The sequence below is a fragment of the Balaenoptera acutorostrata genome, chromosome 1 (assembly GCF_949987535.1).
Source record: "Balaenoptera acutorostrata chromosome 1, mBalAcu1.1, whole genome shotgun sequence".
In the NCBI taxonomy this organism is placed as follows: domain Eukaryota; kingdom Metazoa; phylum Chordata; class Mammalia; order Artiodactyla; family Balaenopteridae; genus Balaenoptera; species Balaenoptera acutorostrata.
In genome coordinates, this window is record NC_080064.1 from 145,527,416 (window position 1) to 145,547,265 (window position 19,850).

General features: G+C 43.5%; 1 protein-coding gene across 1 annotated transcript in view; it reads left to right on the forward strand.

Annotated features, from left to right (window-relative positions):
- Positions 1-19,040, forward strand: part of LOC103000162 (uncharacterized protein C1orf21) — a 149,859-nt gene extending 130,819 nt beyond the window's left edge. Inside the window, exon 5 of the mRNA XM_057549766.1 lies at positions 18,233-19,040. Coding sequence (XP_057405749.1) covers positions 18,233-18,271 — 39 coding nt within the window. The 3' untranslated portion in view covers positions 18,272-19,040. The remainder of the gene's footprint in view (positions 1-18,232) is intronic.
- The last annotated feature ends 810 nt before the right edge of the window (positions 19,041-19,850 follow it).

The following is a 19,850-nucleotide window of genomic DNA, read 5'->3' on the forward strand; positions in this document are numbered from 1 at the left end:
CCTCATTTATCTTCACCTCTTCACTTACTTCACCTTTATTTTTCACTCTGATACCTAACCATTATTCCATTACGTTCTATAGTTGTCCCTGACAGTTCACAGGCTCCTGAACTTTATGTGAAGTGGCGACATTTGCCTAATTTTACAGCTTAAAGAAAATGACAGTTTACTGCAGAACAAGATAATGATTTTAAACTCTCATCTTTCACTATACTTAGAGGAGAAAGAAGAGATCTAGATTATTAAAACTTGGCCCTGTGGAGGAGTTTCTGAATATTGTACCAAAGACAGATCACATCAGATTTTAAGATATGCTTTCTACTGTATATTTGAGTTTACTTGTAAGAAGCAGAAAAAGTAAATACATTTTTTAAGTATCTGAATTAATACTGTCTTTCCCAGGCAAACGCAGGGGTTTATATTTTGCTTTAGGAAGATGTAAGAACAGCTGACAACTGAGAAGTCTTTTGCTCTCTCAGAGAGAACCCTGAATGTTAAATAAAGAACGTCTCAGTACAATGCCAATTGCATCTGGTTAGTTTTCCTCGTGAAAAGCATCTTAAGCTCTGTTGGGTCATGGGCATTTTTTTGGAATGTTGTAAAAGTTATAAAGACTCTCCCTATAAAAATGCACATGATACCATATACACAAAATTCTTAAGTAAAATTTTAGAGTTTTATAACCGTCTGGAGCCTGTCCTTGGGCCCCAGGCAAAGAACCTGTGCATTTCACTGATGGGCTTTGCTCAGATCCAGGGCCCGACTACACCCATGAGCACCCACGAGTCTCGTCAGGGTCTGATCTTATCCATATATATCTCTGACTGTAAAGAAAATTAGGAAACTGAGCACAGATAACTCCGAGAAAACCCACTCTCCTTCCTCTCATAGCTCCCTTCTCCTCTTTGAGAATAGCTCATAGTACTTCACCCCCCGAGGGTGGCAGCAGACTGCCACCATGCCTTGCATATTCCTGTACGATTTTGAGACGCCGCCTCTGTTGACTGGAATTATTCAATGTGACCTTTTGAGGAGATGTCTTAGAAAGAGCAGCGTATGGATTTAAAACCAGCTGATTTTAAAAGATGTTTATCTGTAGACCTTTACATCTGTTGAAAAATCATTTACACTTCGAAAATGTTTGGGTTCCTGAAGTGGCCTGATTTCCTTGGCCCCAGAACTAACCTAGTGGGTGAGAGACATGGTAAGTCTGCACTTATAAATTTATTTCAAGGGCTCCTTTTCTTAATATTATGTCAGATCAGTCTGAACTACGTTATGAATCAGTGTGTCAGAGATCCGAAGGTGTTTGCTTTTCATCTGGTAAAGAGAGTGACTTGTGTGTAATTATGAGCCATGATTTTTGGTTCTATATATAAACTCTTCCTGAAGTAGACTGTTTAACTGCAGAGCTGCTATAGAATCGAATATAATATTTGGCACCTGCAGGTGATGATAGGTTTTACTTTCTGGTGGTGCGTTTAAAGGCCTCCTCAGTGCCGCCAGTGATGAGAAACATGGGACTGTTGTATCAGATCCTGAAGAATGTCACCCGGCCTGCCCCGTGTGTACAGAGGAAGTCATAGCATGTCCCTCCTACCAGCTTGTCAATTTCCATAACAACCAGGGCCTTCAGCACTGGCAGAGAGATGCTCTTGCTGGCACGTGTGTTTTGGAACTGGGCTGGGCTGCCGATATTCCATTAAACAGCTCCTTGCTCCATGGGAAACACAGCTGGGCCTTAATTTTGCCAATAACCAAACCCTGCCTTGTGTCTCCTTTCCCTTCATCCCCCTGCCTTGCCTCGTCTCTCTCCTGTATGTACCTTTCCTCATTCGCTGGCCAAAGTAAAGCTGTAATTACAGGGTAAGGCTGTGACTCAGCCCTGTTTTGTTTCTCTCCCCACTGCATAGCTTTATGCAAGTGACTTCTCAATAGTTACTATGATAACATTGGCGCAGGAGCCACTGGCGAAGAGAGTGCACACCGTGGGCTTTGAGGATCCTAGCGTTCCCCAGCATTCCATGTAGCTACTAGTCATGGGTCACGCAGCCAAGGAAAATAAAGCAGGCAGCAAGCCTGGAAGGATGCAACACACCCAGGCTCTGCTCACTTTCTTTTTTCTGGAGGGCTTGATTTTCAGAGAATTCTTGAGGTTCTATCAGCCTGGCGCCTTAGGGAGTAGCAAAGGAGAAGAGTCCAGGTTCCAGAACAGTGGAGTACATGAATACAAATAAAAACCATGCCATTTTTATGAATGCAGTGAGGCCGACAGTGCTCTGAACTCAACAGCAACCTGGGGCACAGTCGGTGAATGGTGTCATTTTGCCATGGGTGTGGTACTTGGGCAAAGGAAGGCGGCCCAAGGTGCCACTCAGAGCAGAGAGACAGTGATGCTGGCTTGTGTCGTTTTTTGGTCTTGCTCCCATTTGGTTTCTCCTTCCCGTCCTCTTCCTGGGCTGTCTGTTTCCCCTCCTCCCCATGGCCTTTCCACTCTTTGCGCCTAGCATCCAAGGGCATTGTTTTAGCCCTACAGAGGGCCCTTGGGGACAGAGAGGGTGCCAACCTCTGTCACTGCTGATTTATTATTGAAGCATCTCTAAAAGAACTCGAAGCATTACATAGACGGTTCCCTAAGGATAAAAATTGGGTCTCTGCCTAGAACCTAGCACAGGGCCTGAGACAGAACAGAGTCTTAATAAATTTGTTGAATGAGTGAACGGGGCAAATAAGACCACTGGGCTTAGCAGAAGTAGAAGCACATGAAGGAAGGAGGTGTGATGGGGCAGACTCCTGTAGCAGAGGGCTCAGCGTGATGGGAGGGGCTCTTAACAGTTAGGAGCCCCATGGCAGGTATGTAGTAGGTACAGTGCCAAGAAACAGAACTGACAAAGGTCAAGAAAAGAGGCAGCAGGGAGCAAGTGAAAGAGCCTGTGCTTCAAACCCCAGGCAAATCCGAAGACCCACTCCAGTAGTAGCTGTGTGACCCCAGGCTAATTGTTTAACCTTTCTGATCCTCAGTTTCCTCACCAAAAAATTTGGATAGTAATACTAACTTGTCCGGGAAATTAAAGAAAATTCATGTAGAGTCTATAGCGGAGCGTTTGATGTGTTGTATGTGCTCTGTGATTGGTAGCTTTTATTTTGGTTGAAGTTGCCTGTATCCACATCATAAAGGCCATTTGTAGAGGATGGATTTGGGGGAGGTGGTGACTGAAACTGAACATGCAGAACTTATCAGCTTGAACCTTGCTTGAGCAAGTGCCTTCCTGTGGTATAGATTAGAACAGGATATTTTCCAGTGTACTGGCCCACCTCCCTCCTGTGTGGTATAAACATGTTAAGGAATTAGATTCGTGTGAACATTTATAGAGCCATTAAATAACCTGTGCCAGCTTTTGAGCTGATTGCAGAATGAGTCCATGAGTCAGTGGCCTCGGTACCTCTGAATCCCTATCTGTATTTTTGCTGTTTGGAGAGTTCATTCTTTTTTAATTCTTGTGGGTTGCTTAAAACCTGCTTTTGCAAATATTCATTAATACTAGTCTTAAAATGCTTATAACAACAACAGAAAGTTAGGAAAGGGGATCCCTAACAAGATCATTAAAGCGATAAGACTAACTTCTTTGATTCATTTAACAAGCTTATCTGGAATGTGTTCTCTGGATGCAGAAATGAGCCAGGGTCATGGAGCTGCACCATGAGGAATTAGGAAATTGGGTCCTTGCCTTTAGGGAGCTTCTAATCTAGCAGCATAAAGTTTTGAGTTGGGAGGGACTTCAGAGAGTACCTTATCTGATTTACCCCCAACTTTCCAAACTCCCACTAAACAGAACCCTCTGTAGCAAAGAATGAGGCATGCCCCTTTATACCAATTGGGAAAGAATTATAAAACATACTATGTTTTGTACATTTCTTGAAATGTTTATCTGAGATATCTTGTTATTTGTGGGATACTTATTCCTCTCTTTGAAATTCTGTGGAGAGCTAGAGGAAGCATTCTTGGGGCAGACACTTCTAGATTGCCCTCATTTTAATCCCATTTTTCTAAATATACTCAAAAGAGGAGTACCAAATACTTTAAACTCATATTCTCGAAAATGGTTGTTGGAGGTTTGGAGATGTTTAATCATATTCTGCCTTCCTTCTGGGTTCTAAACAAATTTAAAATAGACACAGAGAGTCAGGTGAGTATCATGGGTCAGTATCTATCTTATTAATAAGTCTCATAATTCCCAAATGCAGAGCTTCTAGTAAACTAGTTTGGAATATATTTGCAATACTTAAAACATGAAAAGGATCTGTAGCCAGCATATATAAGGAAATACTATTAATGCAAACCAATAAAAACCATCAATTAAAGTTATGAGTCTATATCCTTGAAATTCTCTTACATGTGTACAATAAAGTTCACTGAAGCATACATACTATGCTCAGTAGCAAAAAAAAAGTTTTTAAACCTGGAAGCAGTTTAAGTGCCTAGCACTAGAGGAATGAATAAATAAAATCCTTTATAGTCCCACAGTACAATATCATGCGGCAGTTAAAAGAAATGACCCAGGCGTATATATATATATATATATATATATATATATATATATATATATATATCTCCACAATTATAGATCTCAAATCATATTATTAAATGAATAGAGGAATAAGCAGAATGATAAAAATTGTATGACACCATACAAATTTAAAAAACCATACATTGTTTTTAGATGGACATTCAACAAATATTTATTAAACACCAGTTATACACACACATATACATGTGCACGCACACATTACTATAGTACATTTTTTTGTTGGTTTTTTTTTTGTTTTTTTTTAATAAATTTATTTATTTATTTATTTTTGGGTGTGTTGGGTCTTCGTTTCTGTGCGAGGGCTTTCTCTAGTTGCAGCGAGCGCGGGCCACTCTTCATCGCGGTGCGCGGGCCTCTCACTGTCGCAGCCTCTCTTGTTGCGGAGCACAGGCTCCAGACGCGCAGGCTCAGTAATTGTGGCTCACGGGCCCAGTCGCTCCACGGCATGTGGGATCTTCCCAGCCCAGGGCTCGAACCCGTGTCCCCTGCATTGGCAGGCAGATTCTCAACCACTGCGCCAGCAGGGAAGCCCTATAGTACGTTTTTATATGATATATTTATAAATGGCATGTATTTATATTTGTTATGTATGTAAACATTCATATACAAGATGTATAGTTTATTTGGTATATTATGAATATGATATAAATATTAAAGTATCAAAAATGATACCAAACCCATGACCATTGTTGCACCTGGGGATGGGGGAAGGGGAATGGGACTGGGATGGTAGTTTCATTTCTTCAGGGAGAGAGTGGCAGCTAGAAGCAATGTTACAAAATATTACTAGTTCTTATGCCTGTGGTTGAAATGCAGTGTTTGTTACATTCATTATACTTTTCTGTATCTTTTAAATTTCTCAAAATTCAGAGAAGTCTATGAAAAGAGGAATATGTGTATGACAAAATGTCAGGTGGAAAACAAGCAGATTACACAGTGGTCAATGGCGTTGCTCACACCTTCCACTGCATCCGCCTATGTACAGTTTGGTGGAAGAAAACCTTCAGGAGGAACTAATACACGGGCACCAAGGCATGCTCTAAGTCACCTGAAGTACTCCTGGGGTTTTGTTTTGTTTTGTTTTTTTATTTAATAAATTTATTTATTTATTTATTTATTTATTTTTGACTGCATTGGGTCTTCGTTGCTGCGCGCGGGCTTTCTCTAGTTGCGGCGAGCGGGGGCTACTCTTCCTTGCAGTGCACGGGCTTCTCATTGCGGTGGCTTCTCTTGTTGTGAAGTACAGGCTCTAGGTGCACGGGCTTCAGTAGTTGTGGCATGTGAGCTCAGTAGTTGTGGCTCGTGGGCTCTAGAGCACAGGCTCAGTAGTTGTGGCGCACGGGCTTAGTTGATCCGCAGCATGTGGGATCTTCCCGGACCAGGGCTCGAACCCGTGTCCCCTGCATTGACAGGCGGATTCTTAACCACTGCGCCACCAGGGAAGCCCAGTGCTCCTGTTTTAATTTCATTTGAAACCGCTCCCATTTCCAAGGGCTCTGATAGTCGTGGCCGCAGATGGAGTTGACCTCTGTTCATTGCTGTTCTTATTGGCCAGTTGATCAAATGTGTGACAAGCCTTAATATAATCAGAGCTTCATAACTTATTAGGCTAAACAGTCCCCACAAATTCAGTTAGTTCTGTTTGCCCAGCTTCTGATGTGTCCTCTGGGCCTCCCCCAGTTGTCATCCTCCCAAAGTGTTAATTCCCAGGAAATGTCTTAGATTCATCAGGCCAATGGAAACCTCAGGATCCATCATGAAATCCCATGGACGCTGCTTTTCTTCCTCTTTCTAAGGTGCAGTTTGCCCACCTTAGCCATGTCCTGGAAGAGGAAGGAAGCCAAACGGACATGTTCTCCCCAACCGTGGGCCCAGGACACCCACTCCTCACTGCTCGCTGGGCCTTTTCTCCCTCATATCTGGCTAGTTCACTCTTCTGTGCTTTCTGCGGGCAGGGACGTCTCATCAGTAGCTGCAGTCCTCTCCCTGGCCAAATGCATGTGCTTCCTATTCTGAAAGCAAAGAGGAAGGAAAGGGAAGGTGAGCACTGTGGTCCAGCAAACAATGTTGCTCCTCTGTGTAGGCAGGAGGGAAAGGAACCAACTTGTCACTTTCTCCCCTGTCTGGTAGGGTAGCCCATGGAGCATTAAGAGGGGCAAACCCAGCATTCTCTACTCTCTCCACCTGTCACTGGGTGAGTCAGTCACCATCCATAAGGCCTCAGGGGGGTGGGAAGAGAGGGGATAAGGAGAGCCTGCTGGGTTCTCTAATCCAGCAAGAGCGCTGATTCTCACCTGACTGTTCTCAGTTAAAAACTGTAAGGAGAGGAGGTGTGTGCTTAGTCTCCCCAAACCTCCAGCCATGTTCAAAATGAATTCTAGGGTGTAAGCAATTAGTTCAGAGCAAAGAGCTCTAAAGAGTTTGTCTGGAAGGCACATCTTTGTCAGGAGGCATATGGAGTGAAATCCCAGGCCTGCTAAAGCCATTGTCCTGAAGGAAGTGAGTCTTAGAGGAGACCCATGAAGCTTCATGTCCTAGAGGAAGTGAATCCTCGAGGAGACCCATGAGGCTCCAATCCACCAATTGGGTTCTCCTGGCTTAGGGGTGAGGGGGTGGTATTTAAATCTGAACTCTTATACCTGAGAATAGACTAATTTAAGACATCTCTTTGAATTAAGTCCATCAAATGACCTGGAAATCTTCTGCAAAGAATTATGCAAAATTTTGTGGTGTACCTCTTTATCGTTATAAGGAATCAGGTATAACAGGGAAATTTTTTATAAGATAATAGCAAGTGAAAAAAATAAAATTAAAAAATTTGTTGTATATCATAGGATTGAAACTATATAAAAATGACACATGGACAGAGATTTAAATGAAACTTGAAAACTTTCTAATTTATGAGCAAGACGGGGTTGTAAGAAAATTTTTAAATTTAATTTTGATTTTGATCGATGGTTTTCTTGTTTATAAGATAAGAACAATTTTATAAAACGACGTTTTGGAGAAGAACCCTGGCCCCATCTTGAGAGAAATGTCTCTCAAGGTGGAATTTATCTCTGCTGTGTGAGCTCTTAGGAAGAGGGCCTGAACCCGTGACAGAGTTAACCTCTGAACCTACAGATGGTAATTGTATTTTCTGTGACAAAAGTGGGCAGAATACAGCCCATGGGCCAAATCTAGCCTGCCAGACAAGAATGGTTTTTACGTGTTTAAATGGTTGGGGGAAACAAAAGGCCGAATAATATTTTCTGACATGTGAAAAATCATGTGAAATTCCAGCTTAAGGGTCCACAAATAAAGTTTTGTTGGAACACAGCCATACTCGTTCTTTTACTTTTCTCTATGGCTGCCTTCATGTGTATAGCTGGAGCTGAGTTGCAACAGAGACCCTTTAGAAGGCAAAGCCCAAATTATTTACTCTTTGGTCCTTCACAGAGAAAGTCACCAACCCTGCTCTAGGACATCAGTTCAATATGGCCCAGAGACATGGGCATCCTGCATTCTGTATCCCTGCTTTTCCCTTTCCTCACTCCTGCTCACCTCCTCGTGGGGAAAGAAGCATCATCAAAGTCATCTGAGTGCCAACATCAGGCAAAGCAGGACCTTGAGAAATAGGTCCCTTAAAGCTTCTAAAATATCCTTTTTAGAAGGATAGAATCAGTAGAATGAGGATTTGGGTGTAATCAACACTTCATGGGAGTTTTAAAGCTGTTTGGTCAATACATTCTCTCTTGGAAATGAAAAGGCCAATATACTAGGGTTCTTTTCACTGTGGCTGTTATCGTGGTGATCATTCCTATACATGGTCAACACAACAGTCAGAGGCTGTCATATTCCTACTGCTAATTACAAACGATTCCTTTTTCCAACTGAAATGATAATGCACGAGTCTAATTAGAATAAAGCTCATTAGAAACAGACTTGGCCATTAATGCCTTGATTGATTTTTCTAATGAAATAAGCCAGGGGAGGAGACTTGAACAGCACAGCTAATTATTTTTGCTTTTCTTCGGCATTGCCTCAAAACTTGTTATAAATTGTTGTTGTGCCGTAACGAAAATGCTGCTGAAACACTCCCTGACTGAAGAGGCTCTGACACTTGCAGCCCCGAGGAGGCAGTGGAGGGCGCCTGACTCCTGGCCCACAGCCCTACAGGAGGAGGATTAAACAGCAGCCCCTGGGTGGTGTCCTTCATTTCACTTTTCCACCCTCGTCCCGCCTCCTCCTCGTCATCTTTGTTCTGGATTCTGGCTGGTGGTTCACAGATGCTCAAGCTGTGGAATGCAGCTCTCGTGCCCCTGTATTCCTGTTTGGACAGAGTTTAAATGTTCAGGTTCCCATAGAAACTTAGATCCGAGGTTGCCACTGGATGGTGATACATGGAGGAAAAGTTTTGGGGAAAAAGATATTAGGTGGGCAGAGAAGCAAGACGGCCCATTAAGTGTCTGTACCAAATACTGTTGGGACAATTGTGTTTCATTAATCAAGATGTTCTTTGGTGCCCAGAAAGCCAGACCGCCCCACACTGCAGGGTAGAAGGCTACCAAAGAGGCACAACTAAGTCAAGAAACAGACTCACTAAGCCCACAGTTAGGAAGAGAGAGGAGGAAGATGAATCATGTAAAGGAAGCAGACAGGAGGTAGGAGAATCCAAATAATGCACAGGTCAGAAACCTATGGAGCTTCCCAGTGATCCAGAGAGGTTCAGGAGAGGAGGAGGAATTCTTCATTTGTCAGTTAGCCTGCTGTATGATCAGTATAACAGTGCACACTTCCAGGCAGAAATAAGCCTCATTAAAGCAAACTTCTATGGGCCACACAAGGATTCCATTGAGTGTCAAAAAGACAAAGAGGGCTTCCCTGGTGGCGCAGTGGTTGAGAATCTGCCTGCTAATGCATGGGACACGGGTTCGAGCCCTGGTCTGGGAAGATCCCACATGCCGCGGAGCAACTAGGCCCGTGAGCCACAATTACTGAGCCTGCGCGTCTGGAGCCTGTGCTCCGCAACCAGAGAGGCCGCGATAGTGAGAGGCCCGCGAACCGTGATGGGGAGTGGCCCCCGCTTGCCGCAACTAGAGAAAGCCCTCGCACAGAAATGAAGACTCAACACAGCAAAAATAAATTTAAAAAATTAAAAAAAAAAAAAAAAAAGACAAAGAGGAGAGAGCAGTTCTCATGGGTTCCTTTACCCTGCTCCTCTCCACCCGGGTGCCCCTTCCCAATAAAGTCTTTTGCTTTATCAGCAAAAAAAAAAAGACAAAGGGGAATAAGAGACATGTTCTGTTCTGCCCCCTATAGTAAGGGAAGCAAACATTTTGGCTAAAATTACTTTTAAGACATGGTGGGATGGAAGGACCACTGAGAGGGGAAGAGACCAATTCTCCCTAGAGCTTTCACTTGAAATTATGATGTTGGAACAAGATCGTAAACTAAGTAGCCATTAAGAGAAGTCTGGGGAGGAGGGAGTATGAGAGAAGAAAGCAATATATGTGGAAATGCAGGATGTACAAGAAGGATCTGCCAGTTTGGGACATAGTGGATGACCGATCCTGTTGTTTTGTCTTTTATGTTTTAACCATTTTTTCTTTGGGATATTAGATGGTTTTTTCCATGCCTATAAAAAATGCTGCAATGAAAATATTTGTACACTTGTGTAAGAATTTTATAAAGTTATAGTTTACATGCCATAAAATGTACTTATTTTATATGTACAATTCAGTGATTTTTAGTAAACTTAGCAAACTGCATGACCATCACCACATTCCAGTTTTAAAACATTTTCATCACATCAGTAAGATCCCTCCTGCCAGCTTACAGCCAATCCCCTTTCCCACCTCCAGCCCCAGGGAATAAATGCATATATTTTAAAAAACATATATTTGGGAGTTTATCATTAATATTGATGTCTATGATTGCTATAATAAGGGTATGATACTTTTATTGAGTCTTATGACTCATAATACATATTTACCAAATTACTTTCCAAAGCAGCCATACCACTTTACAAGGCTGCCAGCAGTGTATGGGAGTTGCATTTCATTGTACACTCCCAAGAATTGGGTATCGCTATTTTTAAATAATATCTAATTGTCTTCATTTGTATTTTTGTATTTCTGAAGCAGACCATTTTTCTATTTGTGTGTTTACTGACTTTATTTGTTCTGAATGAATTTCCACTCTGTGCCCTTCCCTCTTGTTGAAATCCTCTTAAATTAACTTTTTTTATTGATATGAGCTTCTCACGTGACTTGTCACTTACACATTGTATGCTGCAGGTATTTTTCCCATTGAGGTTTGCCTTTTTATTTTGTTTTATTCTTTTTCTTTTGGTATGCAAAGTTTCATTTTTACATGATCAAATATGTTCATCTTTTTATTTTCTATGTGATCTTTTTTTATGCCTTTGAGGCTAAGAGTTATTTCCTTCTCCAGAGCTTTGACAGAAGCTCAGTTTTATGTTCTGTTTTGTATTATTATTAAGATTTAGCACATCATTTCTCTTGGAATCTGTCACTTCTGGTGACCCTTTTTGTCAAATACTTAACTCTTACATATCTTGGGCCATATTACCAGGATATCTTATTCTGTACTGGTGATGTTTTTTGGTTTTTTGGGTTTTTTTAAAATTTTTATTTATTTATTTATGGCTGCGTTGGGTCTTTGTTTCTGTGCGAGGGCTTTCTCTAGTTGCGGCAAGTGGGGGCCATTCTTCATCGCGGTGTGCGGGCCTCTCACTATTGCGGCCTCTCTTGTTGCTGAGCACAGGCTCCAGACGCGCAGGCTCAGTAGTTGTGGCTCACGGGCCTAGTTGCTCCGCGGCATGTGGGATCTTCCCAGACCAGGGCTCGAACCCGTGTCCCCTGCATTGGCAGGCAGATTCTCAACCACTGTGCCACCAGGGAAGCCCCTGGTGATGTTTTTGATGGCTCCACTTTAAAAAGAACATGAGAGAACTGACACACATGCAAGGGAGCGAGACCTAGGTGGAAACCTCATTATTCACAGGTAATGGACCGAAGGATGCTATCAGTCTGGGAAGACCTAGCCTCTGGTTACAAAGGCCCTGACTATGCCATTCTGTGGGAGTTACAGAGAGGCAGGGTTTGGGCTCAGCTGTGAACAATTTCATGAGCAGCTTGGAAAAGTATCTGACGTGTTCCAGTCGTAAAGAGAAGGCTCCCTGCCTGTAATATGGTCAGTTGGTCAGTGGAGGTCGTTTCTACATTAGATGCAAGGTAAGGGAGGAAGACCTCTGGGTCCCCTTCCAACTCCCAAATCTCAGAACTCTCTAGATACTCTTCCTCCTTTCGTTTATTCAACAAATATTTATTGAGCATCTAATATGTCGCCAGCACTAGTCTAAGTCCTAGGGATGCAGCAGTGCAGAAAACACTTTCTGCCCACTGGATGCGTCTATTCAAGGGGGAAGACAGCCAATAAAGGAACAAAGCAATACATTAATGATGTCAGGTAATGATAAGTAATATAAATAAAAATGAAACAGAGTAAGTGCTATTGTATATAAGGAGCTCAGGGGAGACAAGGAGGTGACATTTGAGCAGAGATCTAGAAAATGTGACGTGATGGATGGGGTGAGGGCTGCGGGCAGGAGGAGCCAGCCAGGAAGTTGGAGGAAGAACAAGCATCCAGGCCCTGAGGTGCCGGCTTGTTTGAGGGCCTGAATGTAGATGAGTAATCCAGCGGTGGCCCAATTTCTCACATAGTCAGTTTATTAACAGTTGGATCTGTTGACCTCATTTTTCAATATTATCATAAGAGCTATAATTTATTAAGTACCATGTGCCAAGCTTTGCTAAACACCTATGTGTATTACTCCTAAGTCTCACAACAGCACTGCAAGTTAGGTCTTACTGTCCCCATTTTACAGATGGGGAGACTGGAGCTCACTGCTTCCTCTCTGGAACTTTCGTCTTGTTCTAGTCTACTCCATTGGGGAAATACTCAGTTCACAGCTGACTATTACATGCTTGAGGTGTAGGTATTAGGCAAAATGCACACACATCTACAAAGAAGTACTAGAGACTTCTGTGATAAACTCACCCCTGAAACTGGACAGCCAGCCCTAGACTATTTGCCTGCTTAAACTTGAGGAGAACAAGTACTGTAGGCACTTTGGAGGAATAATTCCTTTATTTAAAGTCACTCTTTGAGTGTTCCTCTTTAAACTAGCAGAATTAGGACAATGTCCTTTCCTTTGCTACACCTTAATATCGCTAATTCTAAGCCTAGACATTTCAACAAACAAACAAAAAATCTTGACCCTAGAACCTTAGAAATGTATGAGTTGGGGCTTCCCTGGTGGCGCAGTGGTTGAGAGTCTGCCTGCCAATGCAGAGGACACGGGTTCGAGCCCTGGTCTGGGAAGATCCCACATGCCACGGAGCAACTAGGCCCGTGAGCCACAAGTACTGAGCCTGCGTGTCTGGAGCTTGTGCTCCGCAACAAGAGAGGCCGCGATAGTGAGAGGCCCGCGCACCGCGATGAAGAGTGGCCCCCACTTGCCATAACTAGAGAAAGCCCTCGCACAGAAACGAAGACCCAACACAGCCATAAATAAATAAATAATAAATAAATAAATAAATAAATAAATAAATAAATGGATCATCACTTAAAAAAAAAAAAAAAAGAAATGTGTGAGTTGACATAAACTTCCAGTTTCCAAGAAAATAATGCAGACAATTGAAGAGGGCATGGAAACTCTACAGAGTAGGGGTGAGGTCGGGGAAACCGGTAGGCAAAAAGCTCCTTGAGATTTTTGAGTCTACACCAAAACGCCTCTGTGGTTCTTCATACGACCCTTCCTTGTCAGCGTCATCGTGCGTTTCCATTCTTCCCACACGTGGGGTCTCGTGGGGACCTGGCTGTCTGTAGCTTTCAGTGTGTCCTTTGCACAAGGGTGGAATTGTGTCTAACAGTCCCTAATGCTGGCTGCATACCGTGTCTTTACAAAGACTTCCATTTTGTAGTCCCTTTAAGGGGAAAGGGCATGCTTTGGGCTAAGAGAATTGCTGTGTAGCTCCCAAACCCAGCTCACTCCCACTTCCTGCCTTCTGACAGCTGCAGGTTTTAAGGTTCTCTTTCTAGCACAGTTCTTTAAAAATTTCAATGAGACGTGAAGTCATATTATAGAAACAAGCTCCCTATCTGGCCCAGTAGAGCCTGTGTGCAGGTGGGGCCCTTGTGATGCTGAGACGGGGCTGCTTCAGTACGTTTTCTTAGGTTCCCCTTAAAATGACACTGGCCATATGGGAGCTCTTGCTCTCCTTGTTTTTTTTGTTTGTTTGTTTGTTTTCAAATTTATTTATTTATTTATTTTTTTATTTATGGCTGTGTTGAGTCTTCGTTTCTATGCGAGGGCTTTCTCTAGTTGTGGCAAGTGGGGGCCAGTCTTCATCACGGTGCGCGGGCCTCTCACTATCGCGGCCTCTCTTGTTGCGGAGCATAAGCTCCAGACGCGCAGGCTCAGTAGTTGTGGCTCACGGGCCTAGTTGCTCCACGGCATGTGGGATCTTCCCAGACCAGGGCTCAAACCCGTGTCCCCTGCATTGGCAGGCAGATTCTCAACCACTGCGCCACCAGGGAAGCCCGCTCTCCTTGTTTTTGATTTCCAGGTTTTCTGTTCGTAAAATAATTGTTTCTCAGAGCTGCTGACAGGTGATAATAACAAAAATAAAACTGATTTGAATTTAGTTATCAACTCACTACAGTCATAACAAAAGAGGCAAGGATTAGCCCTGTGTTCTGGCCTTCTCTGAGGTTTGCCCACAAGTAACAGGGCGCAGGACTCCTACCTACTTTGTAGGGTTGGTGTGAATAACCAATGAAATAGTGTCTGCAAAGCAGCTGATGCAATTTTCCTTCTCCTTCTCATAGTAATTATAATAATTTCAGAGGAGCAAATGCTTGAGAAATGAAAGTTGCAGTTTGGGTTGACGCAGAGGGTTTACAAGAGATTTGTCCCTCAAAAGAGGGCACTTTCTTTTTTTTATTGAATGATAGATTCTTTAAATTCTATAGTGCTTTACAATTTTCAAAAGTTTCACACACATGATTTCATATAATCCCATAATAACCCTTTTTTCCCCTACCCCTCAAAAGAGGGCACTTTCTTATGGTAACAGTAAACTTGGAGGGTCTGAAATGCTCCTGCTGTTTAACCCTATAACTCATTTACAGAGTTGGAGACACCGCTTTATCAGTGAGTACACCAGTTCATGTGTGTCTGTCTGTCTGTCACTGCATCCAAGTTCTTCCTTGTGGATAAGATGCCCTCTGAACCCCACATTGGCCACCTAGGCCTTTGCTTTGATTGAGGCTTCTTAAGAAGAGAAGGGATTGAGGTGTCTGCCATAGAAGCTTTATTTGAGCACATGGGGTTCTGGCCCATCTGGGGTGCAAGGCTGAGGTGGAAGGAAGGGCTCCCTGACACCTGGCAGAGTACAATTTGTGACGACAGTTCTCACCCACCCAACCGCCATAAGGAAGGCGGTCCCTATTCTCCTGCCAGGGCCTGGACAAACAGGGGGTTTAATAGCAGTAGTAGTAATAATAGCAGCAGCTAATATTTATTGACCACCTGCTAGAAACGGTATTTTTCCCACGTAATCCAGATCACAACCCTATGAAACAGAGACCATGATTATCCCCAGGAAACCAAAGCCCGAAGATTTGCCCAGTGTCTCACAACAATGTGTGTGTCCACATATACACTGGAAAAGTCCTCTTTCCTTTCCTAATGTAAACTCCATGAGCCCACCTTTCCCCTCCAGCCAGCCACTCAGAGGCCACTCGCAGGTCTACTGTCTGAGCCCCATGAGTTGAGGATACGTGGAGAGCATCATCTGATATATTTCTGATAGGTTTGGATGTGTCCTGTTGCCCACAATGGAGAATAAACTCCCAACGGTCAGGGTCCACGAGGGTCTCCTTTCTAGCTCTCCATCATGTGGCTCAGGGAGTGTCTCCTGGGTGGTCTGGGCCAAGGCAACAGCCGGCATCTGCTTGGACACTGTCACCAGGGTGGTGTCATTGGGGACACACTTCTCTTGTCAGGAAGATTGGTCACCCAGCTTCCCTGCCCAGGAGACTTTTTTTTTGCAGCAAGTAAAACAAGCCTGGAGATGACACCAGACTCAAAAACTCTGCAAGGAGCAGGGGTGAGAGTTGGCAATGTGATGGTAGAAGAAACCAAAATCTGCTAATTGGTGAACCATTCAAAGAGAACAAGCAATCTGGGGCCGGTTAGCATGGGAACGGGCCACCCTCGTGCTTTTGCAGGCCCCGAAGACTTCTTGGTGTGGCAGCACTTTCTTATTTGTCAAGCACACGTGTACACATGTGTACACACATACATGTATAAAATTATGTGCCAGGCCCGATTTCATCACTTTACTACTATTAACTCACTTAATCTTCAGCAGCCACATGAAGTTAGTACTGTTGTTACCTTCGTTTTACAGGTGGGGAAAGTGAGACACAGAGAGGTAACTTGATCAAGATCCCAGAGCTAGTGAGTCACAGAGCCAGGATGACTGACCAGCCAGGTGGTACCGTCATGCATTAAAATGAAATGCTGAAGTATTAGGAGAATGTGAGCTACTTCCAATATACAGATATTGTGACAAAGAAACATGTCATACATTTGAGAAATAGTTGTATGCAAAATTATTATTTCCTTTATGTTTTAGATACTTTTAGTAATAAGTCCCAGTTACAAAGAACATTTTATTTTTAAAGGAACGTTCCCCCCAGAATTGAAACATGTAGTGTGTATTTAAAACGAAAGAAGTCAGCCCCCTCCCCTTCCACTGCTGCTGAGCGAGCTGTCTTTGCTCCTGCCCATAGCCATGGTCAAGCCTACTCTCCCCGTGTTTCTCCCGCCCTTGTCTAGGTCATGGGGAGGCTTGGATGCCAAGCACTTTAGACAGTCAGGACATGGCTCTGACTTCTGTTGGAAAGAAGACGTAGACTGTGATCACTCATGCAAAACCCTAAGGTATTAACACGGGATGTTTGCAGAGACCAAACTCCCAACTACCACCTATGCTGTCTAGTCAGAAAGTTAAAGATATGTGCGTGGCATGCCAAAGATTGGATGTCGGGTAAAAGCTTTATGACTTCGGAAAACCTCTGGGCCTCTCTGGGCTTTGTTTTTCTCATCTGAGGAATGGGAGACACAGCAGTACATAAGACATAGGGCTGTGGTGGCAGAATCAGCAAAACTTGAAAAGTGCTAAGCACAGTACCCAACGTGGAGAGAGCATTCGGCAAACTTGAGCATCACGGGATGTTACCTGTTCACACTTGTGTGATCCAGGGGTAGAGAGGGCTCAGTCCAGTTGAGCCAGTATGATTGTCACTCCAGGAAATTTGAAACAACAAACAGACACAGAGACTGGAAGTTACTGCAACTAGGTCACATTAATAGCCACTCTCAGGAGGTAGGGTCCATGTTGTTCCCACATCTATCCTTCCCAGCCTTGGTTACTGAGCCTTCACTTCTTTGGGATACCTTTGTATCTTTCCAGTACATTCCTCTTTTTTTTTTGTTTAAAAAAAAAAAAAAAGAAAGTGGTCAAAGGATATAAATAGTATGAATACGTGACTTTACACAAAGCCTTTATCTGTGACACTGTGACACAGGCAGGACAGGGACTTGTTTCCGTGCTCTCTGTGAGAGACTACAGACCAAGGAGCCATGTGCTTTGACCAAGACAGCCCAGTGATGTCAGACGTGGAGCTTAAATCCCAGGCCTAACTGTGCCTTCACAGAGTATATAACCTGCTGGAGAGAGGATGAAATATGTTCAAAAGTAATGGCTGGATATAGTTCTTAAGCCCTCAAGTAACCTGTTTTGTTAGGGAATGCATTAAAAGCATTTTTGCCTTCCTTGTGCATCCCACACATACCAAACATAGTCCTAGATATGTTATACATATTCAGTGAATCTTTTGTTTTTTAATCCCTGTTTTAACTTAGAATGGATTAAGGGACTTCCCTGGTGGTCCAGTGGTTAAAACTCTGCACTTCCACTGCAGGGGGTGTGGGTTTGATCCCTGGTCGGAGAACTAAGATCCCACATGACGCACAGTGTGGCCAAAAAAAAAAAACCAAACAAACAAACCAACACATTAGGGTGGATTAAAACTAAGACATCCCTAGATTATGCCATCCTCCTCTGTGAAAGTGTAAGTTCTGGGCTTGGAGATACAGCTGTGGAGTGTGAGCCGCCCTGGCCTGAGCAAAAAGGGACTCGTTCACTGTTCATTTTGGTTTCTCCTGTTCATGACAAATTGGTCTCCTGAATGGATCGTCCATTTGGTAATTAACTTGGTGAAAGGCTGAGTCTTTCCTGTGCCTAGTATAATATAAGTTCTTACCAATACAAAATAAGGGCTTATTGGGGGCTTGGTAAAACTTCCATGCTATGAGGTATATACAGTTTATAAATCAGCCAACACGTATTTATGACTTACCTACCTGGTGCTCAGTAGTCAGTGACAGAGCCTGGCTCCTGTTGCAGGGAGACATATACTGAGAGAAAACCGATTGCAAGTAACTATCTCCAGCCTTGCTTTGGATTCTCGGTCACATCTTATTCTTTTCTTTTCCTCTCAAGGGTCGAGATTACTGTTCGGAAGAAGAAGATATCACATAGCACCAATTCTACCACTCAAACCGGGAGCTACTACTGTGTAAATAGGTTACACCCCACGTTGAAATCTTTGCAAAGGTCGGTTCTCTTCAGCGAACAGCACTATAGCAAAAGAAGATCGTTCCATATCGTATCCCCATTAAGTTACAATGTTTCTTAATGAACTTGCAAAGGAATATTGCTAAAAACAAACAAAAAAAAAACTGTTATCGAACTTTCTTTGTTGCTGCTAGTTAAAACTTGTTGCAACTTTTCACTTCTCTCAGTGTCCAGGTCTGCAGCAAAATTCTGCAATTTCACCTTAAAGATACTGTTGGTTTTACAGATGCTCTCCAACCTATTTTCTATAAGATGAGGTAGTGGTGAACTCAGATATCCAACTTCTGCTCTAGACCGGTTCCGCTTCTAAGACAAGCGCCTCCTTCCCTCTCTCCTCCCTCCCTGCCCTCCCCCCCGCCCCAGCAGTCCAAAGCCTTGCTTCTCACTGGCAGTGTTGCGCTTTGGAGATGGGACGGTTGCTATGGCAAAAGCCTTGTTTCTCTGCGAAGAAGAAGTAGAGGCGCTGTTATCGATTAAAAGCATGTTGTGACATGACTCCTGGAGGTGACATAGGAGCGAACGGCAGTTAGTTTCATTTCCTGGGTCTCTTTAATCAAAGATCAAGCTTGCAGCGTCAGTTTTGCTCAGATGCAGACGGAAGTGTGATCACAATCATTTTGGATCCCTCTTGCCTACTTTTTTTTCTAAGAAAATAAACATTTTACTGTTTTTATGTTTCCTTGTCTTCTCCCATTCATCCAGCTCAAGTGTTTTACGATGCTCCTGGGTGCGGAAGACGAGCCCTCCTTAGCAGTGACTCCTCAGCGGCTCCTTGCTATCCCACTTATAACCCACCAGGCACTCGCGGTACTGACAGTGGTCAGAGGAGGTGAGGGGACATCCCACGGCTTTTTAGGAGGGCCCGAAACCACCCTGTTACCTTTCATCTTGTTAGCAAAGAAACCACCCTACTTCCGAATCCTCTCCCTTCAAAATGTCACGCGGGCCTTGCCACTTCCTTTCTCTTACTTGCAGTACTGGATGGTGTGGTGAAAAGCGTGTGCCGACTGGAAAACATAGTACATTGACCCTGGTGATGATATTCGGAGATGCGAAAGCCAAAGCCCCGGGCAGTAGTGGGGAACATGAACTGTGGGTTTGGTAGAGTTTATTTTTCCATAATTCTATGAAGAGAATGGTCTCTTCTCAAAGACAGAAATAATATTTTTAACAAACGTTGTCACAAGTAAACAGCCATCAAAAGGAGAAAATAACTTTTGTATTTTTTTAACACGTTCGATAGCTTGGACGGGGGTTGTCTTTGTTACTTTCAGGGGAGGGCACCCTATTCAGCGCCACGCCAGCAGTGTCCAGGTTTGGGTTTGGCCCACAAAAAAAAAAAAAAAAAAAAAAAAAAAACAACACAGCAAAAGCGCTGTGTGTTTCTCTGTTTGCAGGGTTGCGAACGCGAAAGGCCTCAGTATCAGCCACACCGCCCCCCTCCGAAGGTGGGGGTAGTTAATACGCTGTGGGTAGTCGAGAG